Source organism: Hydra vulgaris, chromosome 04, assembly GCF_038396675.1.
Source record: "Hydra vulgaris chromosome 04, alternate assembly HydraT2T_AEP".
NCBI lineage: Eukaryota > Metazoa > Cnidaria > Hydrozoa > Anthoathecata > Hydridae > Hydra > Hydra vulgaris.
Genome location: NC_088923.1, coordinates 31,878,364 through 31,892,300, shown reverse-complemented (window position 1 = coordinate 31,892,300; position 13,937 = coordinate 31,878,364). Strand labels below are relative to the sequence as shown.

The 13,937-nt window shown below is 29.4% G+C and overlaps 1 protein-coding gene across 1 annotated transcript; it reads left to right on the top strand.

Moving 5' to 3' along the window:
- The first annotated feature begins 900 nt into the window (after positions 1-900).
- On the top strand, positions 901-3,957 carry LOC136079759 (uncharacterized). Its single transcript, XM_065796083.1, has 2 exons — positions 901-3,236; positions 3,424-3,957. The coding sequence occupies exon 1, from the start codon at positions 1,013-1,015 to the stop codon at positions 2,561-2,563; it is 1,551 nt and encodes a 516-aa protein (XP_065652155.1). The 5' UTR covers positions 901-1,012; the 3' UTR covers positions 2,564-3,236; positions 3,424-3,957.
- The last annotated feature ends 9,980 nt before the right edge of the window (positions 3,958-13,937 follow it).

Sequence of the window (13,937 nt, the reverse complement as noted above, 5' to 3'; positions counted from 1 at the left end):
TACATATATATATACATATATATATATATATATATATATATATATATATATATATATATATATATATATATATATATATATACATATATACATATATATATACATATATATATATATATATATATATATATATATATATATATATATATATATATATATATATATATATATATATATATATATATATATATATATATATATATATATATATATATATATATACAGGGGCGGATTAGGCCGTCAACAATACAACATTTTAAAATTTTATAATATTTTAAAACGTATTTTCTTTAATTTTTTTAATAAATTTCTAGAATAGTAATAAAAAATTGTGAGTTGAAATTTACTTCAGATTTTGCTTTATTCAACTTTGTTTTCACTATAGATTATTGTTTAAATAAAACGAGTTAAATAAAAACGCGTTAAATAATTTATTATACATATCTTATATAGAATTTTTAATTTAATGTAACGCTTCTTTTATAATTTATTATTTCAATAAACATTTTCTAAATCAAATTAATATTATAAATATAATATAAAATTTCTACCAAAAAAAGTAATTAGGTATTTATATAAATATTGGTTTTTTATTAATATGGTATTTTACTATTTAAAAATTAAAAGTAATCTATTTATATTTTATTTAGTATGTATAATATTAACAAGAAATCCCTACACAGTTAAAATTTATAAAAATAAATATGAATGATTTATTATTAATGAAGATGTAGGTTTATTTTAATAAATATGTAGGTTTAATAATAATGTAGGTAATAATAATGTAGGTTTAATAAAATGTAGGTTTATTTTAAAAAATATTAAAATTAGTATATTCTAAAATTTTAAGTTATATTCTTTAAAAATAATCAGATTAACAAACTTCACACAAATAACAATACAGTCGCAGGTCTTCCATTCATAACACTTATTTAAAAATAATCAATAAAAACTATCATAGTAGTTAAAAGGCTAATACAAATGTTTATTTTTATATTTTTTTACAGGTGTGATGTCTAAGCGAAAAAGTGGACATGAAAAGTTACGTGAGAAAAACATAAAGCTTCTGCGAGAAGATGCTAAAACAACTAAAAAACTACTATCCATGTTTTCTAAACTGAATTCAAATACCCTGCAACACCATGCTGATGCTGAGCCTGTTGATGAGGTTCAATCTCACGTTGCTAAAGAGACCCAAACAAACCTTGATGATGAAGATGGCGTTCATACTGACACTAATGAAATGACCCAACCAATCCTCATTCTAAACATCACAGCTTCTTCAAGCATGGTTGAACCTACTGGTGATAACGAAAAAACTACTACCCGAGTGAATGATTGGTTCAATAAGCCTCACCTGAATGAACTGACAACTTTCTATAAATATCACCCACATCAGCCTGAAACACGTCACTTTAATTCAAAAATGGTATATTATCGTCCTGAAGATGGTATGCAGCGTATGTTTCTTTTATTTTCAGAAGAAGAAGAGTGCCTGTTTTGCAGTGTTTGTTTGGCACATGGAAATGAGAAGCAGAAACCAAGTTCGTTTGTAACAGGTTTTAACAGTTGGACTCATATTCATCAACGTATTGTGGAACACGAATCGTCAAAGAGACACCAAGAATGTGTCGAGGCTTATCTACATTTCTCTGCTAATCGAACCATTCTAGATATGGTACAAGGTCAGCAATATAGTCTACGAAAACAGCAAGTTTTACATCGTAGATTGATCGTGGACAGAGTAGTGTCAATTGTCAAAGTGATTGGTAAACGTGGTATGCCATATCGAGGTCAGGCTGGTTGCGAAGCCGTCAATGTTTTGGCTAACGACAGAGTGGATCATGGAACATTTCTTGAAATCGTGATTCTTGTTGCGAAGTACGATGAAATTCTAAAAGCGCATTTGAAGGAAATTATCGACAAAGGCATTCTGAATGATAGGAATAGAGCTAACAGAAATACTTTCATTTCCAAATCCACTGTAAACCAAATTATATTAGGAACCGCTAAATTAATGAAAAGTGCCATTGCTGAAGAAGTACAACAAGCGGGAATATTCTCAGTGCAACTTGACACAACTCAAGATGTAACACAAGCGGATAAATGTGCGATAGTCCTGCGATACGTTACCGACAAAGTTGAGGAGCGACTTATTGGTGTTGTCGATTCACATTCTAGAAAAGGCAGTGATCTGAGCAAATTGATGTCAAATGTTTTGGAACAAAATGGCATTGATATTACTAAATGTGTGTCAGATAGTACTGATGGCGCGTCTAATATGGCCGGGGCATACAATGGATTTACTACATTCTTAGAAAAAGCGTCTCCTGGACACATTCACACATGGTGTTATGCGCATGTTTTAAATCTGGTCGTATGTGACGCCACCAGCAGTAATGAAGCTTCAATGACACTTTTTGGTATACTTCAAATGGCTGCTATGTTTTTTCGTGAGTCCTACTTGAGAATGGACCTTTGGACTGATCACATGAAAGAAAAAAATGGCCAAAACATTCACAAACGACTAAGTGTTATCGGTGCTACTAGATGGGGGTCCTAACACGATGCCCTTCAAAAGTTTTTTGGTATGTTTCGCGACGGTGAAGGAGCATTATACACAGACGTCGTTCAAGTACTGGAAATAGCAGTCTCTTCCACTAAATTAAGTGTTGAAGCACGCTATGATGCGCAGTGTCTATTAACGTCCTTATTGAAGTATAAGACTGTACTGACGTGATTTGTATATCTAAGAATAATGGAGTCAACCACACCACTGTCCAAATACCTACAGACGTCTGGATTGAATTTCATAAAGGCGTTTGAGATGGTTAAAGTAACTATTTCAGAAATTCAGACTCAATTACGCAATTTTGATCAAGTTAAGGTGGCTGCAGACCATTTCATTAATGTGTCCGCAACCATTCTTGACGAGAAAGAATGTGATTGTGTTATACAGACAAATTTGCCAATGGTACGCAAAAGAATAAGAAAAGTAATGGCAGGAGAATTAGCAAATGATGATCCACTTACAGATCCTTTAAAAAAGTTTGAAGTAGAGGTCCACAATGGTATTCTAGACACAGTGTTAAGAAGTCTGTCGACTCGGTTTGCATCACACGGTGAACTGTACTCTGATATGAGTTGTTTTGACCCTAACGGATTTTCTGAGTTATTGGAATGTAATATTCCAAAAAAAGCCCTTCAGAAAATCTCATGTCATATTTCGGCAACAGGTGTGTAAATTTACTTATAAATATAATTGATTGGTTTCTTGTTAAATTTTATTAGTAATTGCTTAAGTATTTTTGTTTTCCAAATTGGTAAACTTCATTAAATTTTTAATTAGCATTAGATAAGGTTATCTCTTTTGTTCTTTATTTTGAATATTTATAAGATTATCTTTATCTTTTTATATTTTAGGCGAAGAAGCGCAGCTGTTGCTTGAGCTGTTGGACTTTGCAAAAAAGTGGCCAGTTTTAAAAAAAACATTGGAAGAGAGTTACGATTGTTCTGATCAAATCACGATTGATGAGGATGAGGTTGAAAATGAAGATGACGCCACCAACCATAAATGCGGCCCTCTAAAGAAGTGTAGCTCGTGCATTTACTGTTGCTACCATGTGCTTCGAAAATATAACCTTTACGGCAAGAGCTACTGCATGCTGCACAGGGCTTACGAATTCATGCTCACAATTTCAATTACCCAAGTGGCTTGTGAGAGGAGTTTCAGCAAGTTGAAATGTGTCAAAACAAGATTGCGAAGTCAGTTGACAGAAGATCACTTGGACTCACTGTTGATGATGTGAATTGAAAAGGACATATTGAGTAACATAACCAACGATGAAATTATTGATGAACTTGCTAAATCGAGTGGTGAATTAAAAAAGTTACTGTTTTTATGATTTTTAGTTTTTGTGATTTAAATATGAATTTATAATACAAATATAACACATGTACTTAAATGACATCTTTATTGATTTTAAACAAGTGTATACAAGTCCTTATTGTTCAATAGTGTTACAAAAGTATTTAAAAGTGAGGGGTTACAAGCGAATACGATTTAAAAAAAAAGGTCACTTGGAGGGCCTTTTTCATGATAACATTTCCCGGGCCTTTTCAAAAGCCTAATCCGCCCCTGTAAATATATATATCAGGGTGTCCCACTTTTAACATGACCAAAAAAAATTCAAATGCACCCTATCTCAATCACCCTTATTTGGCCCCAGGACACGAAAAAAAAAATTTTTTGGTCTCAAAGTCAAGGGGTTCCAGTACAAGGTATTTTCGGTGCTCCTAATTTATGAATTGAATAGTAGAAAATTGTCCATTTTACATTTATTTTTGTTCTGAAAAAAAAATCTTTCATTTAAGAGTTAATACTTGTACAAACTTGTCATTTACAACAATTAAAGACAAATAAAGTCAAAAATCACATTAAAATTACATAAAATCACTTTTTTTCATGTCTTTTCCAACCTCTTTTCGGTTTATTTGCATGGAATCTTCTAGAAGACTTCTCGCCACACATTAAGATTTATGTCTTATTTTAGACATAAAATGAGATTTTTAATACAAAAATTGAAATATTATGTCTTGAATGAATAAAGTCAGATTCAAATAGGTTGTTTTTGCAATATTTTGTCATTGTTTTAGCGGCATTAATGCTCTATTTAAATAATTGCTTTTATGTAAAATATTATAAGACCTTTTCATTTTATAATTTTTAGATTATAACAAATTTTTTTAAATATATAATGGCTGATGGCGATGATGGATTTCCTTGTAAATCGCCAAGGACTAGAAATGATCAGAGTACTGTAAGAGAGAAAAATGAGGAGAGCTCCTTATCATTTTTTCTTGATAAATCTTATCAAGAAAAAATGATAGACGGGGAAAAACAAATGTTAGATATTATAAAAAGTATGCGTAGAGAAGAACAACATAAAAAAGAAAAACAAGAAATGTCAAAGAAAAAAGCTATAGAGGACATAGAAAGAAATGAAGAAAAGATTCTGAGATAGAATTATCTTCAAGTGGTACAAGTGCCACTAATACTGACAGTGAATTTGAGCCTTGCCAAAAAAAAAGAAGATCAGTGAAGATAGAATTTACATGGAGCTTTTAATGAATGATGTTCTTGACAAGTGGGTTCCTTTCTTGACTAGTTACAAGGTCAGTGTTCGAACTAAAACTTCACTTCTGTCCTCACTTTTCAAGATTGGTGGTGTTGATCTAAATACAGTGCCTGTATCAAAGAGTAGTCTACATTGAAACAAAAAGATTGTGATTGAAAATGAAGCTAGAATAAAGAGAGAAGAAAATCTGGACAAAGTTCGGGGTTTAAAGGTTGTCATTCATTTTGATACAAAACTGGTCAAACACTATCGAACTGACCAAAAAATGTCTGAAACTGTAGAAAGACTTGCTCTCAGTATATCATTCCTCCAGGTCAATGAACCCTTAGATTTCTTGCTAGGAGTTCTAGAAATTGAGTCATCTTAAGGGCAGGATCAAGCATAGCTATTCAGAACATATTAGAGTATTATGACCTCACTGACCAGATCATTTGTAGTGCAGATATAACAGCCTCTAATACTGAAAAATACAAGGGGGCAACTAGGTTCTTGGTGGATCATGTGCTTAAAAGACCAGTACTTTGGCTGCTCTGTAGGTAAATAAATATTTTGATAACATATTTTTAAAGTTTGTTGCACTAAACTGTTGCAAAATTATTACATTCTGTATCTTTTGAAAATTGATCTTTAAAAGCACCATATATCTGAAAGGCATATTTCCCATGCAGTGGATTATATTCAAGGTTCAACAAAATCTCTATCACGTGCAATATATAAAGATTTTCAAAAAGTTTGGCCAGAAATAAGAGAAAGGGCAAATAATATTGATTAGTTGCTGTTTTTTAATTATGGAAGAGAGGAGTATATGGTAGGTACTGATTTTCATAGAAGTGTATTAGATACTAAGAACTTCTGCATAACAGCCCTAAAACAAGATTGCCTTCAAAGGGGAGATTATAGTTCTTTGTGAGCTAATAGTCATTTACTTGGTGGCCATGTGCCTGGTTTCCAGTTCAAACAACCAGGTGCCCACCATCAAGCAAGGTTCATGGTTGGTTGTCTATACTTGCTTACAAGCAGCTGACTTCAAAGATTAATTTAAAGTTAATAATAGTGAGAAAGATATGCCTTAACTGTCAACTGACTATATTGTCACACTTTATGGAGCACACTTTTTTAAGTCTCCTCTGGTGGCCCAGGCTCCATCGCATGATTTGGATGCTTTTAAGCTAGCTTATGAAATGATGAGCAATAAGCTATATATATGTGTGTATATATAGATATATATATATATATATATATATATATATATATATATATGCACATATATATATATATATACATATATATATATATATATATATATATATATATATATATATATATATATATATATATATATATATATATATATATATATATATATGTATATATATATATATGTGCATATATATATATATATATATATATATATATATATATATATATATATATATATATATATATACCGTCAAAGGGGGATACTTTGGCCAAAAAACTTGCACCTTAACACTTTAGTAATGTTATATTTAATATGAATTGTAGTAAGTTAGTAAAAACATATTTAAACTATTAAATAAAAGATTCCCTATCCATCCATACCATTTTTTTAAATATTTAAGAATAATATATTTATTTTTGGTTATTTTAAAAATTTGGCCAAAGTTACCCAAGGGTTGGGGTTACTTTGACCACTTGTTGTTTTCTCATATAAAATGCATTGTAAAAATGTTCTAGAACAAAGATACCCAACCCATTGAGTAACTATGGCCCAAAGGAAAGTAATAGGCAAATTTAAAAATTCAAAATCTTATTTATTTATAAAACATTAGAAGCAAAACACGACATTGAACTTAATTGAAAAAATTGGTTACACATGTAAAACTGAAACCTGTTAAGTAAATTCTAAACTAAAAAATTTTAGTTGCGAACTAAAACACTTAAAAATGAAAAAAAACATCCAGTTCAGGAACTTTAAAATGTCCTCTTTTGGTCAATAGTTTTGGAGGCTCAATTTTTGAAATGACATTCTTCCAACTGTTAATTAACTTGTCTTTCTTCTGGGGCCAAATCCAGCACTTGCTTTTCTTCTCCATGCAATCAATTGTTGGCCCTTCTTCATTTACATCAGGCATCTTGTCAATAAGTCCTGCATAGTAGTTTTTGTCATACAACACCACTACAAAATCGCCTTCATTCAAATACTTCTTTTCGTCCAAGCTCATTGTAGGAAAATCCTGTCTTTCAAGTCCAGTATTATCTTAACTTTCTGAAAAGTTCAAATTATCTGACATGTTGTGGAGCAACATAATTGAGTCATCATCACTAATGCTATCTGGACTGTCAATTTCTTCTTTACAGATAATCTTTCTCGGTTTTTTACTTTTGCCTCCATTGCTCGTTGATGGGACGTTTTCCTCGAGAAACAAATCTTCATAGCAAATGCTTTTGTCAGATAGTGCATTCAATTTCTTTCGCTTCCTCTTCTCTTTTATGTTACTTTTACAATATTATAATTCAATATTTTATTCAACACCTTTGTATAATATTCACTGGTAAATATATAGTTATTGTTGTTGTTTTTAAAACCTTTCATACATAATTTACAAATAAGCCGTAAAAAAACTGGCCTCTTAATTTTTTACAGAAAATGCAACAAATCAGGCCGTATAATTACAGTAGGCCATGAGTACACATGTTCAGCGATAATGCCACTTTTCAGTTCAAAAACAAAAACATTATGGCTGCAATGGTTGTGTTTGAAAAACGTTTTCATAAAAAATTCTTCTGGCATTTCTTTGCAGCGATGCACGGGAAAGGAGTGGTTGACGGAATAGGAGCTACTGTTAAGCGAATCGCAGCCCTGAGAGTTAAAACTAGTCAATACGAAATCAGGTCGGCAGCAGATTTTGCGTTAGCAATACAAGATTTGAAAATATCTGTAATTCACATGTCAGAAAACGATACAAGACAACAAAAAAATGAACTTGGATTCAGTTCAATTTTAAGTTATTCAATGAAAATCAAAGGTATATCAAAATCACATTATTTTTATGTTCAGAATGATAACGTTGTTCCAATGCTATTTTCACCTGAGTATAATTAAAATTTATTACAAAATAACAAAACTTTTTTTTACAAAAATCCTGGATCTACTTAATAAACTATTTCAGGTTGTATACTTTCTTTGGAAAAAGAAGCAATGTTCTAAAAATTGCCCACAAGAAAATCTTCTCATCGTCAACCTAATAATGTAGTTTATATGTTTTTTTTATAACCAAGCAAAAATTTCGATACTTAAAATCGCGATGATTGGAAGCTGGGAACAAAAATGCCCTAAAAGTTCATACCTCCACCCAAACGTTAGGGCAACAAGGTGATAAAATATCTTTTCTGCTATTCTCAACAAAACTTATATTCACCGATAAATTTTAAGTTTCATAGTATTATCTCTAAGCATTCAAAAATGATGATCGTATAAAGTTTAAACCTCACTCATTTAAAGGAGTTGCAAATTTTATATGGTCATAATTTTAGAACGCTGAGAGATAAAACTATGAAATTTAAAGTTTATCAATGAATATAAGTCTAGTTGAGAATAGTACAAAAAATATTTTATCAAATAGTTAAATATATATGGGTTATTCTCCTATTATATATATATATATTATAATATATATATATATATATATATATATATATATTATAATATATATATATATATATATATATATATTATAATATATTTATATATATATATATATTTATATATATATATATATATATATATATATATATATATATATATATATATATATATCCGCCACTACTATCTGGTAAGAATAGACTTTAAACTGCTAGATGGATAGACGCAACAACATAAAAATACATTGGCTGATATATTAGGATTGACCCAATAAAATGGTCTAACAGCTAACGGGTTACTTTGAGGGTAATGTTTATAATCAGGTCATGTTTTTTTTTTAATTTTATACTTAGATATTTAAATTATTTCAGTTTAGGTATTTAACTTATTTTTTAACAAGTACTTTGCCAATGCTTGAATTTAACAAGTACTTTGCCAATGCTTGCCCGTGCTGATCTTGCATCGATAATTCAATGTCCAAATAATACATTTAAAATACATAATAAAAAAATACACAATACATTTAAAAGTTACCTAACTGGCACACATTGCTCTTTAAATTTCAATGAAATAAATCAAGACGAACTTGAAATAGCTATTAAATCACTAAAAATTAATTCCCCAGGAATCGATGATGTCTCTTGCAAAGTTGTGTCCGATGTTTTTGAGGAGATACGTAATCCAATTTACCAAGTATTTAATTAATCAGTTTCAACCGGTATTGTACCTGATAAACTAAAAATCTCTAAAATTATACCAATCTATAAATCAGGAGAAACCAATTCTTTAAACAATTATAGACCAATCTCTATCCTTTCGGTATTCTCAAAACTTCTTGAACAAATAATCTATAATAAATTAAATGAATATTTAAAAACTAACAAAATTATCAATAAAAGTCAAAATGGTTTTTAAAAGCTACACTCAACTGAGCATGCAATCCTTGACCTCTCAAATAGGATAAGTAGATCATTTAAAAAAAAATCACATTAGGGATCTTTATTGATTTGTCAAAGGCATTTGACACCATCTACTATGAGATTTTACTAACAAAAATGAAAAACTATGGTATAAAAAATCAAGCTTTAAATTGGTTTGAAAACTACCTTAATAACAGACAACAGTGTGTTATTATAGATAGATAAAGCTACTCAAATTTACTAAAAACAAAATATGATGTACCCCAAGGTTCCATTCTTGCTCCCATTTTGTTTCTTATTTATATAAACGATCTTCCGAACGCCTCTAATATCTTTAAAACTATAATGTTTGCCGAAGATACAACTTATTTTACTCATCAAAGACAATCAAAGACCTCTATGAAAAAAAAAATGCTGAACTAAAAAAAGTTAATATATGCTTTAAATCAAATAAACTGTCACTCAATATAGAAAAAACTAAGTATATACTATTTCACTCTAATCAACAAATTAAAAAAATACCACCGAACCTACCAACAATTAATATAGAAAATATAACCATCAAAAGAGCTCTGAATACAAAGTTTTTAAGAGTTCTAATTGATGAACACATCTCCTGGAAACCCCACATAAACTACATAAACACAAAAATATCAAAGAACATAGGTTTACTTTACAAGGCAATTTTTGTCACAAAAAAGTCTAAAACTTATCTTCTTTTCATTCATACATAGCTATCTCATGTATGCCCATATAGCATTGGGCAGTACCCACAAATCTAAATTACAACCACTTTACCTACGTCAAAAACTCGCTTCAAGAATAGTATACTACAAATACTACAAAAACAAATTTACTCATGCTCAACCCCTACTGGAACAAATGAACGCACTAAATATATTTCAAATAAACATTTTTCAAAATATACTTTTCATGTTTAAATATAAACTAAGTCTGGTTCCAGAACATTTTACAGCACACTTTTTTAAAAACAATATAAATACAATACAAGAGCAACAGGCAACTTTAAAATACCTTTTGAAACAAGAATCTTAAATTTCTCATATGTATATCGTGGTCCCTATTTATTTAACAATTTAGTTTTCAGAAAAGAATTGCTATTAAACTTAAACAACGAACACTTTCTGAAAAAAAAGCTAAAAACTACAATAATCAAATTAAACAACTATAAGAAATTTTTTTAAATTTGAATAAAAAACTAAAGAAATGTAACTTAACTTTTAATACAAATCGATAAAAAAAACAATATTAATAGCAAGGTATATATGTAACACATACATATATACCACGTAAGCAACTGATTTTTCATGTGTATTACACGTCTAAGAAAAAGGTACTCAATAACAAGACTGGCTTAAGTCTTTTGCGAGCTTTTTATAACTACAAATAAGTAATTCTTTTTATCAATCTTACACAAATTTCGTTTTTATCATATTTATACACTAATATTATTTTGAAATGTGGTAAACAAACTTATAGTGAAACATCTAAACTCTCCTCCGAAAAATCAGCAGAACTATTTTTATTTATTGTTTTATATATTTAATTGGAATAATATAGAGATATATTTCTCGAATTAATTTTACGAACACGTTATGTCACGGAATTTTACGCAACTATATTTTTATTTACTTCGTATATTTTGTATAAATAAATAAACATGTATAAAAAAAAAAAGGATAAAAAAAGATATTTAAATTATTTCCAAAACTAAATATTTAATGATAGAAAAGTATATCATTAGGCATTGTTATTATTCCAGAAATATCTAATAAATATGAGTTATAGCAAAAATTTTTCTTGCTTTTAGATTGGAAGTCAATTACGTCGTATTTAAAATTTATGTTTGGTAAGAGAGTACTTTCAATTGTCAAAAAGAGAATTTAAAATACCATTTAATATTGAAAAACAAAGATCATTTTTAATTTTTCCATTTAAAAAAGTGTTTTCTCTGCACTACAATTTGTAATAAGAAGGTTTAGAAAAATTAAATTTCTAATGTCACTTGGAAAAAACTGATTTTAACTTATACCTACGAATTGCTTGCATATATTCAATATTTGTAAACATTATTTGACATGAACGTGGAAAACTTTACAAGTTCATCAAGGAATTCTGTACCTAAGTTTGAAGGATAAATAGTACACAAGGAGTTGGAAACAGCACCAATTACAGGAACGGTCATGGTCGGAAAGCTATTTTGAAAACCAGACTTCCTCTCTGCAAACTCGTCAGCAAAAAGCCTTTTCTTTAAGCACATTTTTAACTTGCCTAGGAAAACATTAGATAGGGAAAAAGTGGATTGAAAAGAAAATTGGGTAGAGAAAACTTGGATAGGGAAAAAGCATATAATTTTAATTTGTCACTGCTACATAGAACTACTTATTTCTGTCTCTATTTTTGCCAACTCCTACTTTGTGCATCTTTTTTCTTGTACTTTAATGCTTCTACTCCTTAGGAATAATGCTTAAGAACATTTCAGTAAATTTTTAAGTGTCACGAAAAAACCTTAAGAAACTGATATCACATATTCCAAAAGAGAATAAAGCAATAGGACACCAAGATCAAAATCCTCACTTCCATCCTGAAGTTTGGTACTAGTAGCATCAAATCGTAACATGGTTCTGTGTGACGTGACGGTGACGTGGCTCTGTGCCAAAACTACGTCATTAAAGTGATATCCAAAACTTTTACTTTTCTTTAAAATTGTAGTTGTCATTTTGTTTCTGACACTTTTCATCTTTATCTAAAGGGTCTAAAGAAAATGACTGTAATTTACATTTTAATAGAAATGACTCTTATCGACCACCTTGTCCTACTCAGGCCTTTAATAGTAACTTACCTTAATATATTTTCTGTCCCATTTTTGTTTTATACATAAACATTAAAACTTGATGTAAGTTTATTTTATAAACATTTAATGCGCCCAGTATACGCAGAAGAGGCTCGCATGAAATGCAAAACTAAAACAAAAAAATATTTTTAAAATATTTAAAATGCTCTCTGAAATAGTAGCTAAAGTAACTTTTAAAATGAAAAACTAAAGCAAAAAAATGTGCAAATGTTTGTTAAAGTTCTCCATTAAATAAGTTACTTATGCAGCAAACGAAAAAAAATATTTAAATTTAAGCTCGTAACATTTGTTTTATGTTACATAAAAATCTAAATTTAATTTCTAATTATGTTATATAAAAATTTAAACATAAGCTTGTAATATTTGTATTAAGTTTATAACATAAGTTATGCTAATTCAGCCTTTTTATCAATTTGAAAAAAAAAAACTGTATTACATTGAAAATTTAAAAGTAAAAATATACATATGACGAAAAAAAATTGGAAATTCTAAAGCCAACTAACTAGATTAACTACATTTTAAGCTACAGGAATATTAAAACACCATTAAAGCCAACTACAAAATTAGATTAACATGCAAACCTTCTTATCTCGCTCAATCAAATTATTTTACGTATTAAAAAGCTGAATATTTTATACATTTTCAGGCCCTTACAGTAATGATAAAAAGGCCCCACAACCCCACAATTGTACTGGAATGTATGTTTGAAAAAAATGGGGGTTCCTGCTGGGATCCTATTTTTAGGAGACCGGGAGCTTCTGCACCCGTGCGCCCGAGTTTATCCGATATTGGTTACTAATAACAAACAACTTTGTCTTGAAAGAAAAGTTTTTGATTTTTTTGCTGACTGTTCTAAGAATTTAAAAACTGATGACTTTGATGAAAGTAAGTTAACGGAATTAAGACGAGACATTAAAAGTTTGTAAAGGCTCAAAGATCTTTGCTAACAATAATAAAAATTGAAATCACCGATTAACATGCCAGCGGGCTGTTAAATTCTAAAGATTATTAATTAGTTTTGGGAGTGTTAAAGAGTGACGAATACTTTGTAAGACCATAGTCGTACAAAAGTGTTACTGGTGTTAGTTATATTGTAAGCTAAAAAAATGAAAACGGTAATAGCTTCTGAGCCACAAATTGGACTTACACTACAGTTTAATAAGAAAAATTTAGGGCAAAGTTATTTATTTAAACACTTTTTTACGCATAGCCTGACTTTATTTAATGTTAACGCTAAATGAAACATAGTTAACTTAACAAATTTTTTATTTTTTTAAATAAATAAATTGGTGAATGTTAAAAGGGCGGAAGTCCAACATGTCAAATTTCGGAAATCAAAGAAAAACTTTTATTTTGATTATATGTTATTTAGGTGCCCC

Excerpts from the sequence above, each read along its gene's own strand:
- LOC136079759 (XM_065796083.1), top strand. The coding sequence starts at position 1,013 with ATGTCTAAGCGAAAAAGTGGACATGAAAAGTTACGTGAGAAAAACATA.